This window comes from Calidris pugnax, unplaced genomic scaffold (genome assembly GCF_001431845.1).
Source record: "Calidris pugnax isolate Ruff unplaced genomic scaffold, ASM143184v1 scaffold81, whole genome shotgun sequence".
In the NCBI taxonomy this organism is placed as follows: Eukaryota; Metazoa; Chordata; class Aves; order Charadriiformes; family Scolopacidae; genus Calidris; species Calidris pugnax.
In genome coordinates this window covers 12,090,199-12,111,719 of record NW_015090880.1, presented here as the reverse complement: position 1 = coordinate 12,111,719, position 21,521 = coordinate 12,090,199, and the positions used below count along the sequence as shown (strand labels likewise).

Here is a 21,521-nt window from a genome sequence, read left to right as displayed (position 1 = left end):
TTTTTTGAAATGTCATTTTTCATTTAAATGACGAATATACATGCAAGAGTATAATGCTTTTTGTCTGTGAGAGCTCTCTCCCCAGCTTTACATTCCCATCTATATAAACACCCACATACAGCACACACAGTAACTGATTTATTTCCTACTCTTGCAATGCAAACCATCCAAAGGCCATGCAGCAGTTTGATCTTGAGAGGAGACAACTGGAGATTGAAGTACATGCCAAAAAAAAGTGGAAATTTTTGAAGATAGATCCAGCACTATAGTATTGGATTTCACCCTCTCTTCAATTAAGTCGAGGGACCAGGTTTAAAAGCATGAAAGCGTCAATATGCATACAACAAGGTAGGCACTTCTGTGTGACACTTCATGCACCAGTGCTGTTTCTTGAAGATGACTCCTAAGGAAAGCTTAGGAAAATAGAACTAAGGACCTTGCAGGGACAGACCCACTCTATCAATAATTCAACTCTTGGGAGGAAGAAGAAGCTGGACACCAGCCTTACATTATAGGAAGACAACACTAGTTTTGTTTCAAATGAGAGGCATATCTGAATGTGGTATATCTTTTTCAGAAATACTGCCCTAGAGCCTTGCAATGTGAACTGTTCCAGAACAAAGAGGACATTCAAAATTTTCATAGTTCTGTCCATATTTCAGTGAAGTCTTTTATGAAAGAAGCAACAAACATTTCAATAGTACGCTCTCCTCCCCGTAAAATACACTTTGGATTTGTGATCCATTTCCTTCTGATCCCTTCCTTGATTCTGAGAAGCACAAAGCTCCACTCCGGAAATGGAAGAGCTGAGGACATCAGTGCTAGGGGACAATGACACTCAAGCATTGAGTCTGCTCCCCAGTTACTGTACAAGTAGACAAAGAAAGGGAAAGTAATAGAGCCTCCCACGACAGCCTAGGAGATTAGGATTCTCATTTGCTGACACAAAATTAGCTTTGTTTCACTTCCCAGTCATAAGCAGGGAATAACAGTAATAGCCCACTTTCAGGGGTCCAGAAGAGTGTAAGTCAGTGTAATTCCTAGACTCACGAGTAGCATACAGAGCCATGCAGATATTCCAGACTGGTTCTACCAGTGAGTAGAAGCAGCTGTCAATTTATTAACAAATGACAAAAAAGACAGACCTCAAAATTGTAATCACAAATAAATGACACTGGATGGAGCACCACACCCATGAAACCTGAGTTTCCTGCCACTGAGCTGCTCAATGGCCTCTTAAAAACCTCCCTAAATTTCCATGCCTCATTCACCTGTGAGACAGGGACAAAGTAACCTGATTCCTTTAAAAAAACTCTTGCAGACCTGCTGATGAAAGACAGTGTTTGCCTTAAACTTTCAAGGTGACAGAGGGCAGAAAAATCTGTACTAAATTAAAAGAAAGGCTCTTTTAGCCAAAATTGCAACAACAGCTTTGGGATCAATAACCTCTCTACATGGTGTTTTTACATTTCACCTACTGGTTACACTCCTTGCAGGAGTTTGGAGAATAGCAAGACTTCCTGCCCACATGGAACAGGCAGGAGACTGCTTTCTATGGTTTCATCCAAAAGCTAACACACGTTTCACAAGTCTCAGTCTTCTTTTTTCCCCAAAAGGACCCCCAGTGATGGAGGCATGGGATGGTGTCTTACCTCCTTGGCGTATAGAGTCTTCCAGCACAGACATGGCAATTGAGTCAGTGGTAGCAAGATCCTGTGGGTCACCTGAGGTACAAACCCAGCGGAATGGCCCAAATCCCAGGGAAAAAATGTCCCTGGGAAGAGAACATGTTTCATTAAGAGATAGTTGAAATTCTTTCCTTATTTATCCTGGCTGCTAGCAGTGCTTTTCTTTCATTAGCTGGAGACAGAAGAATTTGAAACATTTTCAATGAACTAATCTAAACAGAAGCATCAAGGACCACTAATTGAGAAATTAAACAGTGCTATTTCATGCAGCCATTGACTGGTGTATAAAAATACAGTCAGGCCAGAATTCTGATAGAAATGTTGGGCAGTTCAATCAAGCAAGTGCATCATCCAATGAATTGTAATTTCATCAAATATACTGTCCCTGCTTCCTGGTCTTTTTGTCCTTAACCAAGGCTAGCTCTGAGTACTTCTATACCATCAGACAAGCACAGGTTGTGAACAAGTGCCAGAGTCTAGACTCATTTGCTGTCCACATTGTTTATACACAATAGTAAGACGCGCTTCAGTTGAGTTCCAGAAGAAGAGATCTAGCCTGGTTGGTGCCTTACTCTATGTTCAAGCTCTTATTCACATGGTACAGGCAAGTTAAGCATGAATCAGAGGCAAAAGGCGTTATAAACCCAGACCCACAACAGATCTCCTGAGCTCAGCTTTTCCTACAAACAGTATGCAGAGCTTGGGTAGGAAGTACAGTCAGTGACATGGGCAGAAGAGTGTCCTACTTCAGATATGCTCTTAATTTCAGTGTAGACATAGACTGATGAGTTGGAATTGAGCTCTACTGCTCTGAAGAGACAAGCTCTTTGTTTTTAGCACCTAGAAGTGCATATAATTACAATATGAAGCTGTGACTTGGCTATTCACTTGAGTAGAACTGCTTAAGGAAAATGGGTACAACAAAAGAGAAAATGCAGCAATTTATGTAAAGGAATGAAGAGTTTTGATTTGGCAATGTTTTAGCTTACTGTTCACAAATCTGGTGTTTGCTTTCATACGACCTTTTAACTCTAAGAAGGATAAAGCTTTACACCAAATTATCAAGACGTGTCATTCCTTTTAGGACAAAATATCAAGTAAACTCTGACAGCAGAGGCTTTGCTATGTTAATCACATACAACACATCCCTCCAAGTCTGGCTCTTCTTGTCCCCTGTATGCAGGAAAATGCAAGTAGTAACTCTCAGGAAGCCAATAGAAAACATGAGCATGATGCTTACAGCCAATGGGATATCTTCCTAAACCACACTGGACATTACTGCAGGGCAGAGAAAAATAAGACTAGCTTTGGTATAACACCTGTGAGAACAATTTTCCTACTGCTACTGTTGACTCCTTTTCATCCTTTATAGCACACTTGATTTGCACTGAGTGGACTCTGTGGTACTCTCCCCCTAAACAGAGGGAATCACAAGGCTTTATTCCAAACTCTCCCCAACATACCCCATGATGTGCTGAACATAAGAAGGGTATCGAAATTCTGTTTTATTGGCTCCTTTTTTCTCAACATCAGCACCTATAAAAGAATTTTAATAGTCAGAGACTTGATGAAGAAAAACTATAAAATGTAAAAGCAGACAGCACCTGGGCTCTGCCTCAGTCAGAGTGGGTGAGGGGTCTCAAAGAACAAGAGAGACTAAAGGATGAGAATAACACAGTGGCACACCCTATCCTACCAAAATATACAGCTGGGAAGATGCATGCAGGATTGTCCTTGTTTCCACATAACTCCAGGATCTACTCACCAGCCCTTTGAGCTTCCAAGAGAAAAGCATTGCCATAATCCCAAAAAAACATGCCCTTATCAGCTAGTCTGTTAATAGCAGCCACTTGTCTCCTCAGACTGAAATAAAGAAGGAAAAAAATATTCTTGAGATTGATAAAATATCAAAAAGAATAATTTCACGAACTCATTAAAGTCATGGGAGTAGAGGGAGACAGAGGGAATGGAAAGATCCCAGAAAAATTCAGACAAATCCATAAGATATGGTTTCAGTCTTTGTAGAACCTGTTATCCCCAAATCTTAAAGTGGTTTATAGTCATTAAGGGAACTTCATTAATTTGCAGAGAGGTGTCACATCTTTCAGCAAATAAATGCAGCCAGCTATGAGGCTGGATGGTAGTAACAAAAACAGCCTACACAAAACTGCAAACAAAACCTAAACTAACTGGGAGACTACATGGAAGTGTACTTATTGTCCCAGATCTTTAAAACCTAATGGAATTTAGGAATTTATAGAAGTGAAGCAAATAATTAATGTTCAGACCTCTGATCTTATACACTAGAGACCATTCCTAAAATGGGGGGTAAGTGATGTCGGCCAGATTCTGAGTGATAGCTATAAGTACGAAGTTGGGAGTTATTAGTACTGTAGCTCTACTCCAGATTTTCTACTGAAATATCAAACAGGAACTTTTTTTACAAGACAGACAAAGATCTGATCACTTGCAAAGCAACTAAACTTAAAGGTCAAAAACATGTATCTCCAAAACATTTACCTCTCTTGTACCAGGGTCCGGAACTTCCCTGGATTGGTGGAAAGGAGCTGCTTTGCTTCCTCAAAGCCAAGCTGTACTGGATAGTATCCCCCGCTGAATGGGTTATGACACGAAGTTTGGTCAGACCCCAGATCAACCAGCAGCTCTCCAGTTGTCTCCAACTCATGTACTAACCTCTCCCTGGGGAACACAATGAATGGAATGTGTGAACAGAAGCCGTCATTTCACATTCTAACGCTTCTTTCAGGTGAGTTTCTTTCATCCCAAGAGGTGGTTTATAAAGGTATGCCCTTGGCAGGCTAAGCCCTTGTTTTAGTGGTCAGGAGGTGGGGAAATGATGATGTTGAAGATTTAGGTGCAACTTTTATACTTCTCATTTACGTGAGCAGGAATGCTGATAATAAGTCAGATGCCAGCATGACATACCTGTCTTATTGGTCAGTCTCAGCCCTCGTGTGACAGCAAGATTTACCATTGGATAAAGCCTAAAGACTGCCAGAATATCTATCCATCATCTGATTATTTTTATTCAATCAATACCTCAACACTTCTATTCTTCACTGAAGTCAAACACATTTTCTTGATATCCAATTAACAAGAGGTTAGAAAGAACAGAATACTTCATCCAAGGAAGAATCTTACGGATTTATTTCCCTAAGAAATTAAATGTTCCATAAGAAAAGGAGAAGGTACATAGGAAGCAACTGGGAACTGGAACTGCAGGATGAAGACACCTCGTTTGACAATACAGTTTTTCATGAGTATTTGGAGTAATGAACTCAGCACTAGGTTTAATGCTTCTTCTCTTCCAAGTTTGAGAACTAATTTCAGGTTGACTAACAAGCAAGAGCATTAATATATCCATTATCCATATATCCTACTTACCATAGATCTACCACATTGCCATGGTAACCCAAACTAAGGGCAATTTTATTCTTTCTTGCATCTCTAGAATAGATTAAAAAGAACGGTTGAAGAAATGCACCTCATGTAATCCCATCTTGCAATGTACAAATCTCATACAGAGTCAAACCCAGCAAAAAAGCCTTTATGTAGTTTCCAACACTCATCTAGGCAACAGATTTTTCAACCTTTCTGTAATTGTTAATCTCCAATTCCAGAAAGCTTGAATGATGCTTTAAGTATAACATTATTTATAATTGCTCTATGCATATTCATGAAACTGAATAAAGACACATTTAACATATATGAATGATTTGAAGCATTGGTAGTGGTTTGCAGAATGCATTGGTAGTCACTAGTAATGACTGCTAATGTTTGGAAGGATGGATTCACATTGAAAAGCAGACCTGGAGTAAGAAGAGGTGTCCCTCAACCCCTTCTATACACACACTAAAATGGCTCAATGCAGAAAGGTGTACAGCAAGGATTAGGAAGATAAAGCAGAGATAAACCCACTCAATTATGTTACAAGACATACCTAAGGCGAGCAATGCAATGGTCCAGGTTGTTAGAGATTTCCATCAACCATCCCTGCTTGTGACGTTTCAAAAGTGCTGCTTCATCAACCTAAGAGAAATAGCAGAGATCTTCAAACTCCTGTTTCCCTTGTTCAGTCACTTTTACCTTTAGTTTTTCAATTTCCCTGGCAGAAAGAGTAGCAAATGGGTAAAGGGAATGGTCCTGCCTTGAGTTTAAGAATATGGAGTGATTGTTCAAATACTTATTTTTCACCTCTAATTTTTTTTCCAGTTTATCTTCTCTTTTCCTCCAGACTTGAAGCAAAAAAAACCAAAACCAAACAACTCTTTGATACATCAATTCCCATAATATTTTATAAACCAAAAATTATCATTAAAATTGTGCAAGAGGTAATATTTTTATACCAAATTTAATCATTCATTTCAATGATTACATTGAAAAAAAATGAAAGCCAAATTTTTTCCAATTTTTTTTTCAAATCTGACTGTTTTTAGTGAAAATAAAATTTCTATTTAATTAAGGATATATTTTCTTTGGTCAGCTCAGAGATAGACATTTCTGCCAGACTGCCCAGGATGATGCAATGGGTTGCTGAATAAAATTGACCTTCACTTTTGTTCTTTGACTGCTGGCTGAAAATCTCAACCAAATATGGAAAAGAAAAGGGGAAAGCATTTTCTTGTCCCAGCTGGCTAATACCTCTGAAAAATGGAATGGATCAAAACAAAACTACGTCTTTAATTACTTTTTGTTTGAACTTTGAAGCTCCAAACAAGCTCAATCCCAAATCTGTACTCTCCTCTGGGCTCAACTTCTGTGTGTGTCAGTGTGTATATGCGTAGGAGGCAGCTGGATAAAAATATAACTGGACAGACAAACTGTGGAGGCTTTGGCAGAAGTTCCATATTAATGGCTCAGTGTATAAACTTGCACATCGTTAATACTTTCATAATGAGTTATCAGCAGCATAAAGCAATTGGCAAAATTAATTCGAGCCAATTTTCTGTGGTGGCAAGGGATTTAAACACCCACAGTGATGTGTATGCATAAGAACACAACGCGAGTACCTTCTAGTATTCCATTAAAGCATTTTTACTTCTTTATAATTCATTCCCATCATTTTCATTCTATTATTTCCCATTAACAAAGTATTTATATGTAAATTAAATAAATTCTGTATTGAGGAGTTGCTTGAACACCAGGAAGCCTTTTCTTTCCTAATTATTCTTAGTATGAGAAATCTTCCCTCATTTCCTACATCAGTGATAAAGACTATCCTTCCAAAACCCCAGATTATGATAATATCAGTGTCACTGCCAATGGAATTATTCAATAAAGCCAGGTGCCCTGGGGGACAGCTTCTTTGGGAGTTATTTAAATCAGCACAGGAGGAAAGATATTAAACGGTCTGTATGAATTACAGGAATTGGGTTCATTTAAAGCTCAGCATAACACAGATCAGATCTATTTAAATCTGTACCACATCCTACGTATTTTACTTCAGCCCTCTCTGACAGTCTTTCACAGACTTACTAGCATACTCAAGAAAACCAGCTTCCTTTGAACCACACTTTCAAAAATATGCGCATTTTTTGATCAGTATCTCAGTAGTTTAAAAAATTCACAAATATGATGAGCTACTGTCAGCTCCGGTGTAACCCTAGAGAGCTTAGTGCAGCTCAGAGGAGATAGTCTGGCCCTCCACACAATTATTTCATAAAATTACAATCTGCTTGGTGTCAAACAGAAGAGGTAAAAGACTTGCACCATTAATCCCTTCTGTCTGAGCTTCGGAAGCTCTGGCTGACAAAATGACATCTCTTGCACAATTCATCAATGTCATTTGCATAAATAGTTCCTTAAATAAATAATATGTACATATATATAGCTGTCCACATGTGCTCCCGAGACTCATTTCCGACAAGGATCATCTCACAGGAGATAAAAAACAGGCGATTTTCAGTCTCCTGAACAAAATCATTTGCAGTTGTAGAGATGAAAAGGACAAAGGACTGCTGTGAATCGCATTCACTGGAATCTTTCTTTTGTATTTTAGCATTTGAAAGATCATGATGACAGAGTAGAAGCCTGAATAAAGACAATTTATTCAATAACAAATCCATTAAACTTTTTTCATCTGCAGGGAGTAATCGATGAGATCTCAATTACATGCAAAACTCATTTGCTAACAAAACCACTTTTGCACCATCATTGTAAAACAGATGAAACGCTAACCTTCCATCAATAAGACCTGAGCTAGCCAGAGCAGGCCACATTTACTGCATGCCACAAGAGCAGTCTGACTCATTATGTTTTGAAGTTTAATTATAATTACCATCGGTCAGACTGCAATATTCTTACCCTTTTCAGCGCAGCAAGTGACATGCCCACAGCAGATGTCTGCCAGCTAATTCTCTCTATAAATGACTTTGGCTGAGAAGGCTGAACTCCCACTCCAGTCAGCTCCGACTGGACTTTACTTCTCAAAAATCTCTCTTTCACTGGAGCAGTAACAAGAGCTCATCAACTGCAGACAGTCAAAAAAGCTCAATGCATTTTGGTCGGTCCTATATCTGCTCCACTAAGAATGTTTCCCCGGTGTATTGAATTCAAAGGTAGCCATGAAGAAAGAAATGCATGGAAATGTTTATTGTTTCTCGATAGTCAGTATCATTAAAGATATTCACTGCCATTTTCGCAGAGCAACATTTTCTGTTAAAAATTGTTGCGGTGTTTTTGTAGCCCATCCTTCCATCCGATTTGTCCGAACAGAACCCTATGATAGGCATAATAGCTGAAAAATGCACATATTAGGAGAAACTAATGTTATTTTTTTATATGAAAATGTATTTCAGTCAAAACTTACAGGGACACATACTTAACCAAGATTATGATGTTGGTGTTCTGCATTATATATGATACTTAAGGATATCTGTGGATCCAGTGTGTCCTGTCACACACTATACTGATTGCTTGGACATTAGCAGTCTTTGAATCACAGATGGTTATCAGATTCTCTTTGTTTATGGGAGGAAATAGCTGGGCTATTTTAATATATTTGGAACAGAGCAACATTACATCAGGATGAAAGACTCTCTACAAAGAATATATGCTGTGGGTGAGCTTCAGGGAACAGGGAAAATGGTACAACAGAACTTCTCCCCCATCAGTATTTTCCCTTAGCAAGAACTTCCTTCATTGTCTACAAACTGTAGTTCTCCTAAGTGTAATTATCCTCACCATCTTCATACTGAAGCCAACTTTAAAATTCCCCATTTTACAAAATCCCATTGATTTCAGAGAATCACAACACTGAGCAACTTTGCTAGTCCCAACCTTGATGAGTGAATCCTACCAACACTTTTAACAGGTACTTTCCTTTACACCTGATAAGGTTGCCAGAGGCATTGAAGATTAATCACGATGTAACTAACACCTTTTTAACGTAGACTTTTTTGGCAATAAGAGGGTGCAGTTCCCATGGGAGTTGCCTGTGGATATTGCACCCATTCACACATGGAAAAAGGGTAGCTCAGGCACTGAGAAAGGCTCATCTGATGGCATTATTCTTCATTATTTGTGAAGCAATCATAAGATGATCCAGTTCATATCCTTATAGTGAGTGAACAAATAGAGGGTGAAATAGCAGTGAAAAAATGCTCAGCAATGAACAGGACAGAGATTTTAGAAAATAGTATCTTTTTTTTTTTTTTTGAGTTTGGCTTGTCAGAATTACTTGAGGAACATGCCAGATCAAGAGAAAGAGGGTTCCGATTCAGCACATGAAGGAGAAATGACAAAATGAAAGCAGCATTGCTCTCACCTCTGCAATGATCCCCACGCAGCCAGCAATGACCGCAGCCTTGGCTTGAGCCCCACTCATCCCTCCGAGACCAGAAGTAACAAACACCTTTCCAGACAGGTCTTCTGCCTTCAAGTAGCGACGTCCTGCATTGAGCACTGTCAGCTGCACACAACGCAACAGAGCGATTATCAGGAGCTATTTTTCCTAAAGTCCCTAAAATTTAAAGATCTTCTGTCCCTTTTGCAAACAGAGTCTGAGACTTCAGGGGTCATTGGGACCATGAAACTGTTTTAATCTTTTAAGAAGGAAACATGTTACAAAGTGGTGTCGGGAAACTGTGATTAAGTTTATTTCTCTCACCATGAAATAGAATGGAATAATAAGTGGTTCCCAACATGCTGCTCTTGGGGTATAGAGACTTATTCAGAATGCCTGCAAAAGACAGCTGAGCTAAGCAGCTAAGAAAACAAGCTAAGAAAACGCTTTTATCTAATCTAACACATTTGGGCAATTCATAGTTCACTTATTGTAGCTAGATATGAGCTCAGATTGAGACCTTGATTGCATATTCTCTCAGGTTTGTGTTCTGGATAAGATGCCATGGACTAGCTGAGTGGAAGGACTCTAATTTTTTAAGGAGTGAGCAATGAGATTTTCTTTGATAGCCAGAACATCCTCTCACAGCAATCCAACCCACACCACACACCAGTCACTGTGGGAGATACCCTCCACCAAAAGCTATAGACACACCAACCTCTCCCCAGTTTCTTACCACTGTCCCATGGACTATTCCCTGAGGTCCAATGTAGCAGTAGCTCCCTGCAGTCATCTGGCCATACCTAGCAATAGCAACAAACACAATTATACCACATTACTCAGGCAGGAATGAATTCTGTACATATCTACATATGTTTCTCATATAACAAAAAAAATGTCTCTGCTTTGATTCGTTGTTAAAGATCTGCTATTATCACTGTATTTTCGGAGGATCATTTAGCTCTTAAAATTGAGTTCAAAAATGCATGGATCAAAAAATCGAGTGTCAAATTGTTCTGGCATTTAGCATAGTGACTTGGACACAAGGACACTCCTTTTCACATTGTTGGTGTCTTTATGCCATTGTCTTTCAGTGGCACTCACGCTTCTAAGTCACATAGTCACTTTTGAAGTTGTTAGCCCAAAATGGTTATCCATATTCCTATGAAATTCCCAGGAAAGTGGCACTGGACATTCTATTCCTGCCCGTTCTTCCAGCTTCCTTATCTGTACACACTCAGCTCTCCAGTGCTTTTAATCTATTCTCTCCATGGTACACAACAGAATAATAGTCCTGCTCATCAACTAGATGAGCAGTAAAAAAGTAGGTAAATAATCATCGAAGAAAATATAAAAAATGGTAACTTTCTACTTCAAAGCTTTCTCTTAGTGTAAAGGATTGTTTCATAACTTGTGTTTTCTGTAGATCGCAAAACAACCACTGAAAAGTGGAACCAGTCAGTCCTATAAGTAAGTTATGATTAAGGCTTCAGACTGTAATTCAGCCAAGTCCCACATATAAACCTAATACTAATTCCTAGCAGATTTCAACTACATCCTTATATATGTGGCTGAACATAACTCAGACTCCCAAGTAATTCCACTTAAGTGTTCATTAATGCTTTGTAGCATCAGGACTTTATGCAGCACAGTAGGAATCCATCTGCATTAGAAATTCTAACCAGCCACTGCTTGATGTATGAATTACATTTTAGCTAAGTATTTGATATATTTTAATACTGAGGTATTTTCTTACATTGTTACTCCCAAAGCAAACATCTTTTCATATTCATCTCTGGTAGAATAGTTGGGAATAACCTAAGAAAACAATCAAAAGAAAACCCAGATAAGCAAATTAGAGACTTAAAGAGATCTTTTTAACAGCCTACATTTCTCTATGTCACACACATAGAAAAACTGTGAAAAACAGGAAGAGCAATTCAGGTGTTTTATTCCATGCACTCCAATATTATAAAAGAGATGTCTGGTCTTTCTGGCAGCGTGAGTGTCATGCAAGTTTTAAGGAAAGCAGTCCTCTAGCCACAAAACTGGCCTGCAGAGAGACAGATATTGAATGTCTCAAAAGACTGGCAATGAACCAGCACGTTCACTTGTCCAGCTTTTCTTCCAAGCAAAGCAGTCCAGATATCTGAGCATCTGATGAATAGTCATCTGTTTGCCTATTGAGGGCTTTTAAATCTTCCAAACTGAGCCTAACGGAACTGTTTTGATCAAGAACATGTAAAGCTCAGGCTTGGTTAGAACAGAAGTTGTCTAATAAGGAGAAGGCTGTTCCCTCCATCACTGCAGATCAGCACACTTGAGGTGAGAGTGACTGCTCTGGAATAAACGCTGCAGAATTTGGACCCCAGATTCTCCCTTGTGGTGTTGTAAATTCAGGTAGCATAAATAATATTTTAAATCAACAAATACTTGAAAACCAAGCAGAAGAGGAGAAAAAAGAGAAAACAAGATAGTAATACCTACCATGCCATTAGTAATGATTAATCGAGGAGCATACTTATGGCTGGGGAAGAGTCCCAGAGGATGTCCACTGTACATTACTAGGGTTTGCTCTTCGGTCATCTCTGACAAATAGTGCATTACCAACCAGAACTGAAAGCAAAAGCAAGGGAAGTGAGGGAATATGTTTCCATCTTACATTTATGTTTCTTTTTGACTCTGCTAAACTTTGAACATGAAGGCTGCTATAGAGATAACGAGGTGTATTCGCATACGGAATAAGAGCCAGAGCTCTCAACACATTTTTGCTTTTAATAAAGTCCATTAAGAGACATCACTCAGCAGGAAACATAAATCACCAACTAGAAACAGTCTGAATAAGTTCCAGAATAACTTTCCAGTACAAATCCCAGAAATCCTTCATTTTTAAAACCGTTCTAATTTTATCTTGAGGTTAACCATTTGGATCTGGCACTTTTCTGGCAATCCTTCCAAAGCCAAACTGCAAAATTTTCCCTACAAAATTATTAAAATACTCATGCATATTGTTGATCTTAACCTGAAATGGATAATTTAGCATCTTTTGGTGCTTGTCATCTTTTCAACGAATGGATATTACAGTGTGCATTAAAAATGAAATATTTTTTCTTTTCAAAGAAAAAAAAATCAATTTTCATTATTGACAATGAAGAGAGTCCTTGAGGCACCCAGGAGTACACAAATAAACACACCTCAACTTTATCTATGTTATTCAACAGTTACTCTTGATGTATGCCAAAAAATAGGTTTTGACCATCTAAGCTGCCTATAGATTTGACTCACATCCATCATTATCTATCACAAAACCCATTATATTTCACAGGACTTTTAGTATGTGACAACTTGGCCTGAGAGGATCTTTCCCATCAATATTGGAATTCAACAATAGCTTGAAACTAGAGTTTCTGTAGGGGCACAAAGTTTTGAGAAAAAATACGGAACTGCTGATCAAAGAGACAGCAATATCAGTTGTCATGAGCACTTAACCTCTCTGTGTCTTTAATCTGAATTAAAAATTGGACAGATTTGAAGCCAGTCCCTTTTAACCCAGCTAATTTCCAAGCTGCAAGTTAAAATGAGCTGGAAAGAGTTACTAGAGTTACTGTCTTGCTTTACCTTTTGTTTCATGAAAAATAATAAATAATCAAATTCCGTTCCTAGGACAGAACAGGTAACTAGCTGAACTCTCAATTCTTTAGCAGGCTGGGAAAAACATTGTAATAAAACTAGAAGCTGTAAGATAGTTAGATCTTGTTGCATCGAAAGGCACAATTAGGAAGAAGGAAACAAAAGCCTTTCCTAGCTTAAAGAACAGTTCCGTTATCTAGACGCTTGTAAAGTTAGCTCTGGACAAATTTCTTTCTTTTAAAATTATTCAGAAGAAAGCACAGGTCTGCGTGGATGATATAAACCAAACTGAGCCTTTTCACTAGGAACTTTGCAATGACAGATTTCCAAAAAGCGTGTTGTTTCACAAGCCACAAACAGAACAAAATGTTCTGTCATAACCGAATCATTCATGTGATTCCTACTCTAAGTAAGCAAAAACAAAAATGTTTTGTTTGTCCTGCTGTGAAACAACTGCAGGTCATAGCTCTGGCTTGGATGAGAGCAAGAGAAAAGAGTATTTCTGACTTTGGCAGGGCTTCTACTTCACCTTGCGGCGCAGCATCTGCCTAAGGGATGCCAGTCCAACGCAGGCTACTATGTAAACTGCTGCACTGCCCACAACAAGAATGCTGCAAAACTCGTGTAGTTAACAGGCATCAGTTAATTGGCATTTAGTAATTAATACACAGAATAAAGAAAGGGTGTGCAATGCCCCGGTACTTTTCTTTTTAAAGTCAGAATAGTTTTGCCTCAATAGCTGTCTAAGACTTTTACTTAACTCCCGTTTACTAGATTAGGAAACTGAGTTTTCTCTCAGCCACAAACAAAAAATAACAGTCAAAGTGGGAAGAAAATCCAGGTTCCATTCTACCATGAGGGATCCGTTTCTCTCTCCTCGGATTTTTAATAAGCAAGAGGCCAGACTGAGACAAAGCCACAACAATCTGCATACATGATCCTCTATGACAAAAGTTTGCTCCTTAAATCAGCTTTTTTTTTTTACGTAAGCTACAGAATCATAGATTCATAGAATGGTTTGGGTTGGAAAAGGCCTTAAAGATCATCTAGTTCCACTCCCCCTGCCATAGGCAGGGACACCTCCCACTAGAGCAGGTTGCTCAAAGCCCTAAAAACCCAAACCTGACCTTGAACATTTCCAGGAATGGGGCATCCACAGCTTCTCTGTTCCAGTGTCTCACCACCCTCACAGTAAAGAATTTCTTCCTAAGACCTAGTCTAAATCTCCCCTCTCTCAGTTTAAAACTGTTACCCTCGTCCTATTGCTCCACTCCCCAACAAAGAGTTCCTCCCCATCTCTCCTGTAGCCCCTTTAGATATTGGAAGGCTGCTATGAGGTCTCCCCAGAGCTTTCTCTTCTCCAGGCTGAACAACCCCAACTCTCAGCCTGTCCTCATAGAAGAGGTCTGATCATCTTGTGGCTCTCCTCCGGACTCACTCCAACAAGTCCATGTGCTTCTTATGTTGTTATGTTACCACTAATGTGCCTGTAGAAGCTTTTCTTGTTGCCCTTGATATCCCTGACTAGATTTGATTCTGTCTGGGCTTTAGCTTTCCTAACCTGATCCCTGGCTGCTTGGACAATTTCTCTGTATTCCTCCCAGGCTACCTGTCCTTGCTCCCACCCTCTGCAGGCTTCCTTTTTCTGTTTGAGTTCATCCAAGAACTCCCTGTTCATCTACATAGTCCTCCTGATGGTTTTGCCTGACTTCCTGCTTGTTTGATTTGCTTGGAAAATAACTCAAGATTGCACTTCCTTAAATCAAAGCCTTTTTTTTTTCATTCTACTACTTGTTGTGAAAAATGTTGCAAAAGTGCCAGAAACAAGCAAGAAAAATATACACATTTTTGTTTCCTATAATTTATTTTGACTCTAAAATTATCTCTCCAAAATACACAGGCACATACAAATATATCAGAGAAAGACAAAAAACTGGTCTTTACATCATCATACACAGCCTGGTATGTTTATGGTATTATGTTTAGTATTTCTGTTGGGCTGTCTGTGTTTCCCTTACTAAATAAAGCTCTCGCCATCTATGCAGTTCATAACTGAGCATTCCTCTATCCAGACAGGATGCTTTGGAGCTTTTTGAGACAACGACTGCCAAGAATTATCACAAACTGCCTAAGCAGAACGTGCGTGGGGGAGGGTGAAACTGGTTTCATCAAACAAGTTCCAAAAGCAGCAATGTCCTACCTGTGCCCAATTGCTGAAGACCTGTCCATTTCCTCCATAAGTGACAAGCTCCTGAGGAAACTGAAAAAGACAATTTAACAATAAGACAAGTACTTTTCTGAAACATTTAACTGTGTCTCCAAGCTATTTTTTTAATCTCAGTAATAAATCTTTACTATAGCTTATTGCAGCCACGCTCCAGATTCTTGAAATCAGAAAATGCCATCATAAAAGCAATCATTAAGAAAAATAAATTATTTTTTTTTTTAAATGAGTTGTGTGTTATTGTTACAATGGTGTGTTGGACATAGTGTGATCCCTGTGCTGCAGTTCTGTAGCAGACAGACATCCCAGTAAACTCCCTTAAACAGGGACTGAGTTTACAGTTTGGTTGCTACTGGCATTTACAGTTGGAAAAGTTTACAACCAGCAGGGCACAGATGTATGGCTTCTCCCCTGCCATTTGCAAAAAGATGCATTACACCGGGTAGTGCTTGTAAGGATCGACCCTGGTCCTGTAATCATCCAGTAATTCTGTCCTTGAGGGATGAACTTTCAAAGATATAGGAAGCATCAGCACTAATTTTTCAACATATGTTGTAGGAACAATGTACTAGGGCTGAGCTCTACCCAGCTCACAGACAGTAACCAAGCTGCTGTAGATCATGGCAGCTTGTGAGCCTTGGTGGTGGTGTTGATGAGCCCTGAGGTCTGAGTGAGGACCAGGACCCACCGTGCAGCATTAGTACTCTGTGAGGAGGCTGCCTTGGCACTACTAGAATGGAACCATTGAGCCAACACACAACGAGCAGCTCTATGAGTACAGGGACTGGCACGTACCTTGGAGCACAGAGCCAGCAAAATGTCTGTGAACAACTAAAATGCTATTCAATCCATGGAGGGAGGATTATCTGCACAAGGATTAATTTCACCTCTATGCCTAAATTCTTTAGGTTTTGTGCAAGTTACTTCCTCTGTATGCTCTCACACATTTGCTGCTGCCCTACGAATCCAGCTTTCTTATTTTCACTGTGCCTTACCTGAGCCACTGAGGGATCCAGATTATTCATGATCATCAACATAATGGCAGCAGCCGATTTGGTCTTGCAGGGATAGTCTCCTATGGGGTACGCTCTGAAACGATAGTCACAAAAGTTTAGGAGAGACACTTTGACTCACAAGGGTAACCACAACAACACACCCCGCAGAAATATCCCTGCAAGTCCACACATCCATTTGAGTTGCAAGCTTTTATTCAAAAAGAAAAAAAAAAAAAAAGGAAAAAATGGAGGTCTGAAATGACATACCTTAACAGGCAAATCAGGTTTTAACTACTATCAGAACTAAGCAAAGAAAAAAACATTGTATTCAGCTTATTATTTGCTGAATCAGTTAACCACAATTGGTTATAAATGTGGTGGCCAAGAGCTCTCACTGCTTTTTAAGTGGATTTTTTGGGGATGCTGGAACTGGCCTCTGTAACGCAGTTGCCAGGCCAAGCTGTTAAGCAATGCCAAGGAAAATAGCATCAATGGAAGTTGCCTTCAGGCTCAGCAGCCCTTGTTATTTAAGATGCTATCTAAGAAAAACACCCAGCTTGAGTTTCAGCCCCAGAAAAGCTCTCAAAAAACAAATTAGTTAGGAGAAATATGGATCTTTTTAGTGACTAAGAAGCATTTCATCCAGAAAGGTGAGGTATGGGAAACCCTCACAAAGGTATTCTGAGGCAGGTTTCCTAGCCCTAATATGCTTCAATGCCAGCTGCTGTGATCATCTCACTGTTATCTTCTCCACCATCTGTTTGTTAGATCAAATTGCTCTAAAACTTCTAGTCCTAGATTTATACTGTAGCTCTTCAGGGCAGGGATAGTTCTTTTGCTGTGTTTTGCTGAGGCCTCCGAGGTATGACACCAAAAGGAAATATAACCATTGATCAAGAGTTTTGCTCTTTCCCATTCTGTGAACACCACCACTGTTGCAGACACTGGAAATTCCTAAAGGGAGGTAGGATCATTTGACATAGTTTCTAAATTATCTTCCTTTTATTGGACCATAGATCTTCAGTGACTGGACACTTGCTTTGTACAGAGAAGAAAACTGAAAAGGTTAGGCTAAAGAGTGCCAACTACAAAAAAAAAATAAAAATTGGACATCCACTGACCAGCTCACAAGCCAAGATCTGGGATGTATATCCTACAGATTTAGCAAATGGGCTCCACCCCTGATCATATGCACTTTATTTCAGGTTCTTACACCAGGATACTAAAACAAATGCCTTGTAGTTATTGCCAAACCAGGAGGGAAAGTATTTGAGTTTTTCCGCAATACTTTTTTTATTATTGTTTTCTGCTTTTCTAAGCTTGATGTGATAAAATAACAGGATTTCTGTGGAATGATAACAATTCATCAAGAGGAGTTATTTCCACATAATGTTGCTTGGAACATAAGAAACCCAAAGTTCAGATATCAGCTGAGTGCGCTGGTATGGGAACACTGCTGTCAAATGGAACAGAACCAAGATGGACTGTGCTCCCTGGGACATACAGAACAAAAATCAAATACTACCAGACTACAGAAAACAAAAGGCATTTTCTTAATCTGAGACTGTAGGAGTCTATTAGAAAGAGTGATCCGTGAAATGGTCACAAAGAAAAAAATATTTGAAGCTGTCAAAGAGTCACTGATGCCAGTGATGGAAAAAAGTTGTTGGACTGTCTCATCCAGGCCTACTTAGAAGGTCCCCTCATCTGCACTTCAGGACTAGGGTCCTATGACGTCCAGCTCTGCAATATCTTTCAGAGACTCTTCCAGTTGTCCTAGACTTAGCTGAATTCTGTGAGAGCTGACCCCAGACTAGAATGGACAGCACAGAAATACAGATGTCTGTGGAAATCAGAGTGCTTCCTAGTTGCTTGCTTTATTCAGATTTCTGTACAGACATTAACCAGGCCCCTGCTGTATGCAAAAAGGAATCAATCAGTCTGAAAAAAGAAGCTAGCCCCTGGCAGCCCTCTCTAAAACTGTTCTGCTTCACAAACATTAGCCCCTTTAGCCCTAGAATGAAGTGATGCTCCAAGATCAACAGGCAACAGGCATAGCATACTAAAAACCAGGGTCAGATACAGGTTCCAATGATGGAAAAATGTACTGCCTTTCTTTTAAGCCCAGAGGGCCTCCTCTGGGACACTGGAAAACAACCAGCCACTCACAGCAGGTCTCAACCCATCCACTCATCTGATCTTACTTCTTGGTTCAGTTGAGACTTCACTTGCAGCAGCTCAGGACTACTGCAAGTTTTCTGTCCAGGTTGCAATCAGAGGCCTTTGAGTAATGACTGGCCTCTAGAAACTAACATTTGCCAAGGGGCAGAGCATTTGGATCTCTCGGTATGGTAAAGCTGGTGTTACCCAGCACAATCCTTTCCCTGTGCTGAGTTTTCCAGCAGCAAGACTGTCCTGGGCCTATCCAGAAAGGTTCACACTGTCTCCCTGCTAGATCCGTGGGACTCTTATGAGGACAGAGAAAGGATGAAAGCTGGAGTATCACTGTTATGCAGTTTTCAGAAGAGCATCCCAAAACATGCAGCATCCCTCACTGGAAATGCAACCACTGCTATCTAATGATACACAGAACATCCAATTTATTCAGATGATGCAGTTCATTAATATGTTATGACATGACTCCTGCAAGAGGCAGCAATGCCACTATTTAAGGGTCAGTTTCACAGGTGAAAGCTGGTAAGCAAATGGCAGTCAAATACAATGTGAACCACCCAGTCCTTACCTCATCTCAATATCTGGAAAGAATCTGTACATATAGATATGGCCGTACAGCCTGAGTTCTTCAGCAAATTCCGGTGCCAGCTTCTTTTGTATTTCAGGTGGGAAATAACGCAAGGCATTGTGCAAAGCCAGCTGCCAAAAAAAAGACAATGAGAGACAAAAATCGAGGTAAAAGAGAAGTAGAGGTAAATCAGACTCAGCTGGAAGCCTGCCTAAGCTATCACAAGGATGATATAATTTAAAAGGCCAAGCTCACACCAGGGGAGCTCCATTCCTACTTCCCTATTGAAGTGTTTCCACCTGCATCTTTCCTTGTAGATTCAATTGCTCTACTCATTTAACCCTCCTCTTCCCACCCCTTCACCCCCGAAATCTCCATGGAGAGACTTTGGAGATTTGTTAAGTAGTGCTTAATCCTATCAATATCAGGCATGGACGAATTCCCTCTCGCAATGCTAGGGGGCACTGAACTACCAAGGAAAAAATTGTTCATAAATCCCTAGACTGAGACCCTGAACTCCTAGAGACACTGAAGACCCCACTGTACTTTCCATTCAAAAAAGGGATTTTAGCCCTGCATGATGTGACAAGCTCCCAGATGAAGATGTTCTTGGGCTAAGTTTTATTAAAGATGCACTATATTTAGCATCCTAATGTATTGCAAAGGGTGGTGGTTTACGTTATTTTACTGACACTACATGTATCACTTCCACATTAGCTGAAGTGATTACTAGACACTGCATTAAATTCTGCAGATGATACTATGTGGCTTATACTCCCTGTTTCCTTCAAAGACATTACCCATGGTTTGCAAAGTACAGTATGTCCTTTTGGACAAAAGAAACCATAAAAAAATCACTATATTTAGTAACAGTATGTTAAGTCATGTCTCCATATTCCATGTTTCATTTGATTAAAACCATAATGAAAATAAATATTTCATAATCTTTAAAAAGCCAATTTCATGCAAAGATGTAAAAAATCTTGTAAGTTCCCCAACAAATGGTGACACTATCCAAAGGATGTTTAGTTGAAGAGACACAAATCATGTGGAATTTCACATCATCTTTATGCTGATTTTTAACAGCTGTGGAAAGGATAGAAAAGGATCAAGTTTGCTTCCAGATCTGATAACAGTCTACAAAACAGCCAGGGAAACCCAGTTTCAGAGAGGGCAGAGTATAGTGAGGATACCTCATGTTTGTGACACCTGTCATTGACAGTTCAAGGAGTTCTGGAAGCAAGTATTTTCTGGAGAAAATGAAGGGGTAGGATGTAGTACAAGAAATAGGTATCTACAACAAAGGCACCTAGAACCATCCAGTCTAGGTATCATCACCATCCATCCTGGTAAGAAGTGCTGAAAAGCTCTGTAAAGCCCTTAGCTCAGTAATAAACCTGCTCATTCAACTGTTACTATGGTCTGGCTCTTACAGCTAGAGAGCTCTCCAGCCCCTTCGTCTGAGCATGCTGGTCTCACATACCTCAGAGCAGACAGAAAGAACAATATCTCTAAATCTAAAAATGCCCCATACTAAGAGAGGTTTTTCTTGGCATACTTGCTGCTGAGCAGGCTTATGGGTCAGACCCTTTCAGATTAGTGAAGCTGTACTGATTTACACCAGCTGAGAATCAGACCAGTAAAACCCTACAAATTAGATTCGCCACTCCGCACAGAGAATGACAAGAGGGAAAACCTATTTACAAGATAAGCAAATGCAACTTCCATCTCCAAATACCACCTTGTTCTTCTCCAGTTAGATAAGCAGTCATTTTTCAAAGGCATGTTATTAGTAAACACCAGAATTCCAGCTACATCCACACCATGTCAAAACATGTGGGGATATTCAAAGTGAATCTCAGCCATCACAGTGGGTTCTAGACATAAGAAATTTCTAAAGTAAGAATAAAATCACTTGCAACAACAAAATCAAGAGGAAAACACTGCCACATTGGGCATTTTGTCTGCCTATGAGAACTACTAGGATGAATGTTTTGCTCCCAGTCTGGCAAGGATAACCCAGTCTTTGATTAATATATTATTTATATTATAATGAAACTGATGGGCAAATATTTTTCTTCACTCTAAAAATACAAGCAAAGTCTGGTTGGATTTTCAAATAGATTCACTTAGACCAAGCTTCTAGCCTATTAATGTTATACATTAGCAGAAGCCTGAATTTTGATGATGCATACATTAATGAAACATGAACTTGGATGTTACATGAAGGGTGGGAAGGATGCCTTGGTTGCACAGACAATAGAGAGCTGCTCTTATGAAAGAGGACTAAGGCTGGGGCTTGTTTAGCTTAACAGAACAAAGGTGACTTTCAATTGCTGTCTTACGGCAGGATAAGTGTCAAAGCAGGAAGGAGCTTCAGAGAAATGCTAGAAGAGGAATAAATAGATGTGAATTAGCCATAAAAACGTAGTCTTGA

General features: G+C 39.6%; 1 protein-coding gene across 1 annotated transcript in view; it reads right to left on the bottom strand.

Annotated features, from left to right (window-relative positions):
- Positions 1-21,521, bottom strand: part of UROC1 (urocanate hydratase 1) — a 40,663-nt gene that overhangs the window by 14,399 nt on the left and 4,743 nt on the right. The window contains exons 2-14 of the mRNA XM_014946904.1: positions 19,085-19,215; positions 16,342-16,435; positions 15,323-15,382; positions 11,980-12,108; positions 11,249-11,310; positions 10,229-10,295; positions 9,475-9,618; positions 5,650-5,738; positions 5,094-5,156; positions 4,209-4,388; positions 3,454-3,551; positions 3,152-3,224; positions 1,653-1,774 (exon numbers count right to left, since the gene is read on the bottom strand). Of these exons, the coding sequence (XP_014802390.1) occupies positions 1,653-1,774; positions 3,152-3,224; positions 3,454-3,551; positions 4,209-4,388; positions 5,094-5,156; positions 5,650-5,738; positions 9,475-9,618; positions 10,229-10,295; positions 11,249-11,310; positions 11,980-12,108; positions 15,323-15,382; positions 16,342-16,435; positions 19,085-19,215 (1,312 nt within the window). The remainder of the gene's footprint in view (positions 1-1,652; positions 1,775-3,151; positions 3,225-3,453; positions 3,552-4,208; positions 4,389-5,093; positions 5,157-5,649; positions 5,739-9,474; positions 9,619-10,228; positions 10,296-11,248; positions 11,311-11,979; positions 12,109-15,322; positions 15,383-16,341; positions 16,436-19,084; positions 19,216-21,521) is intronic.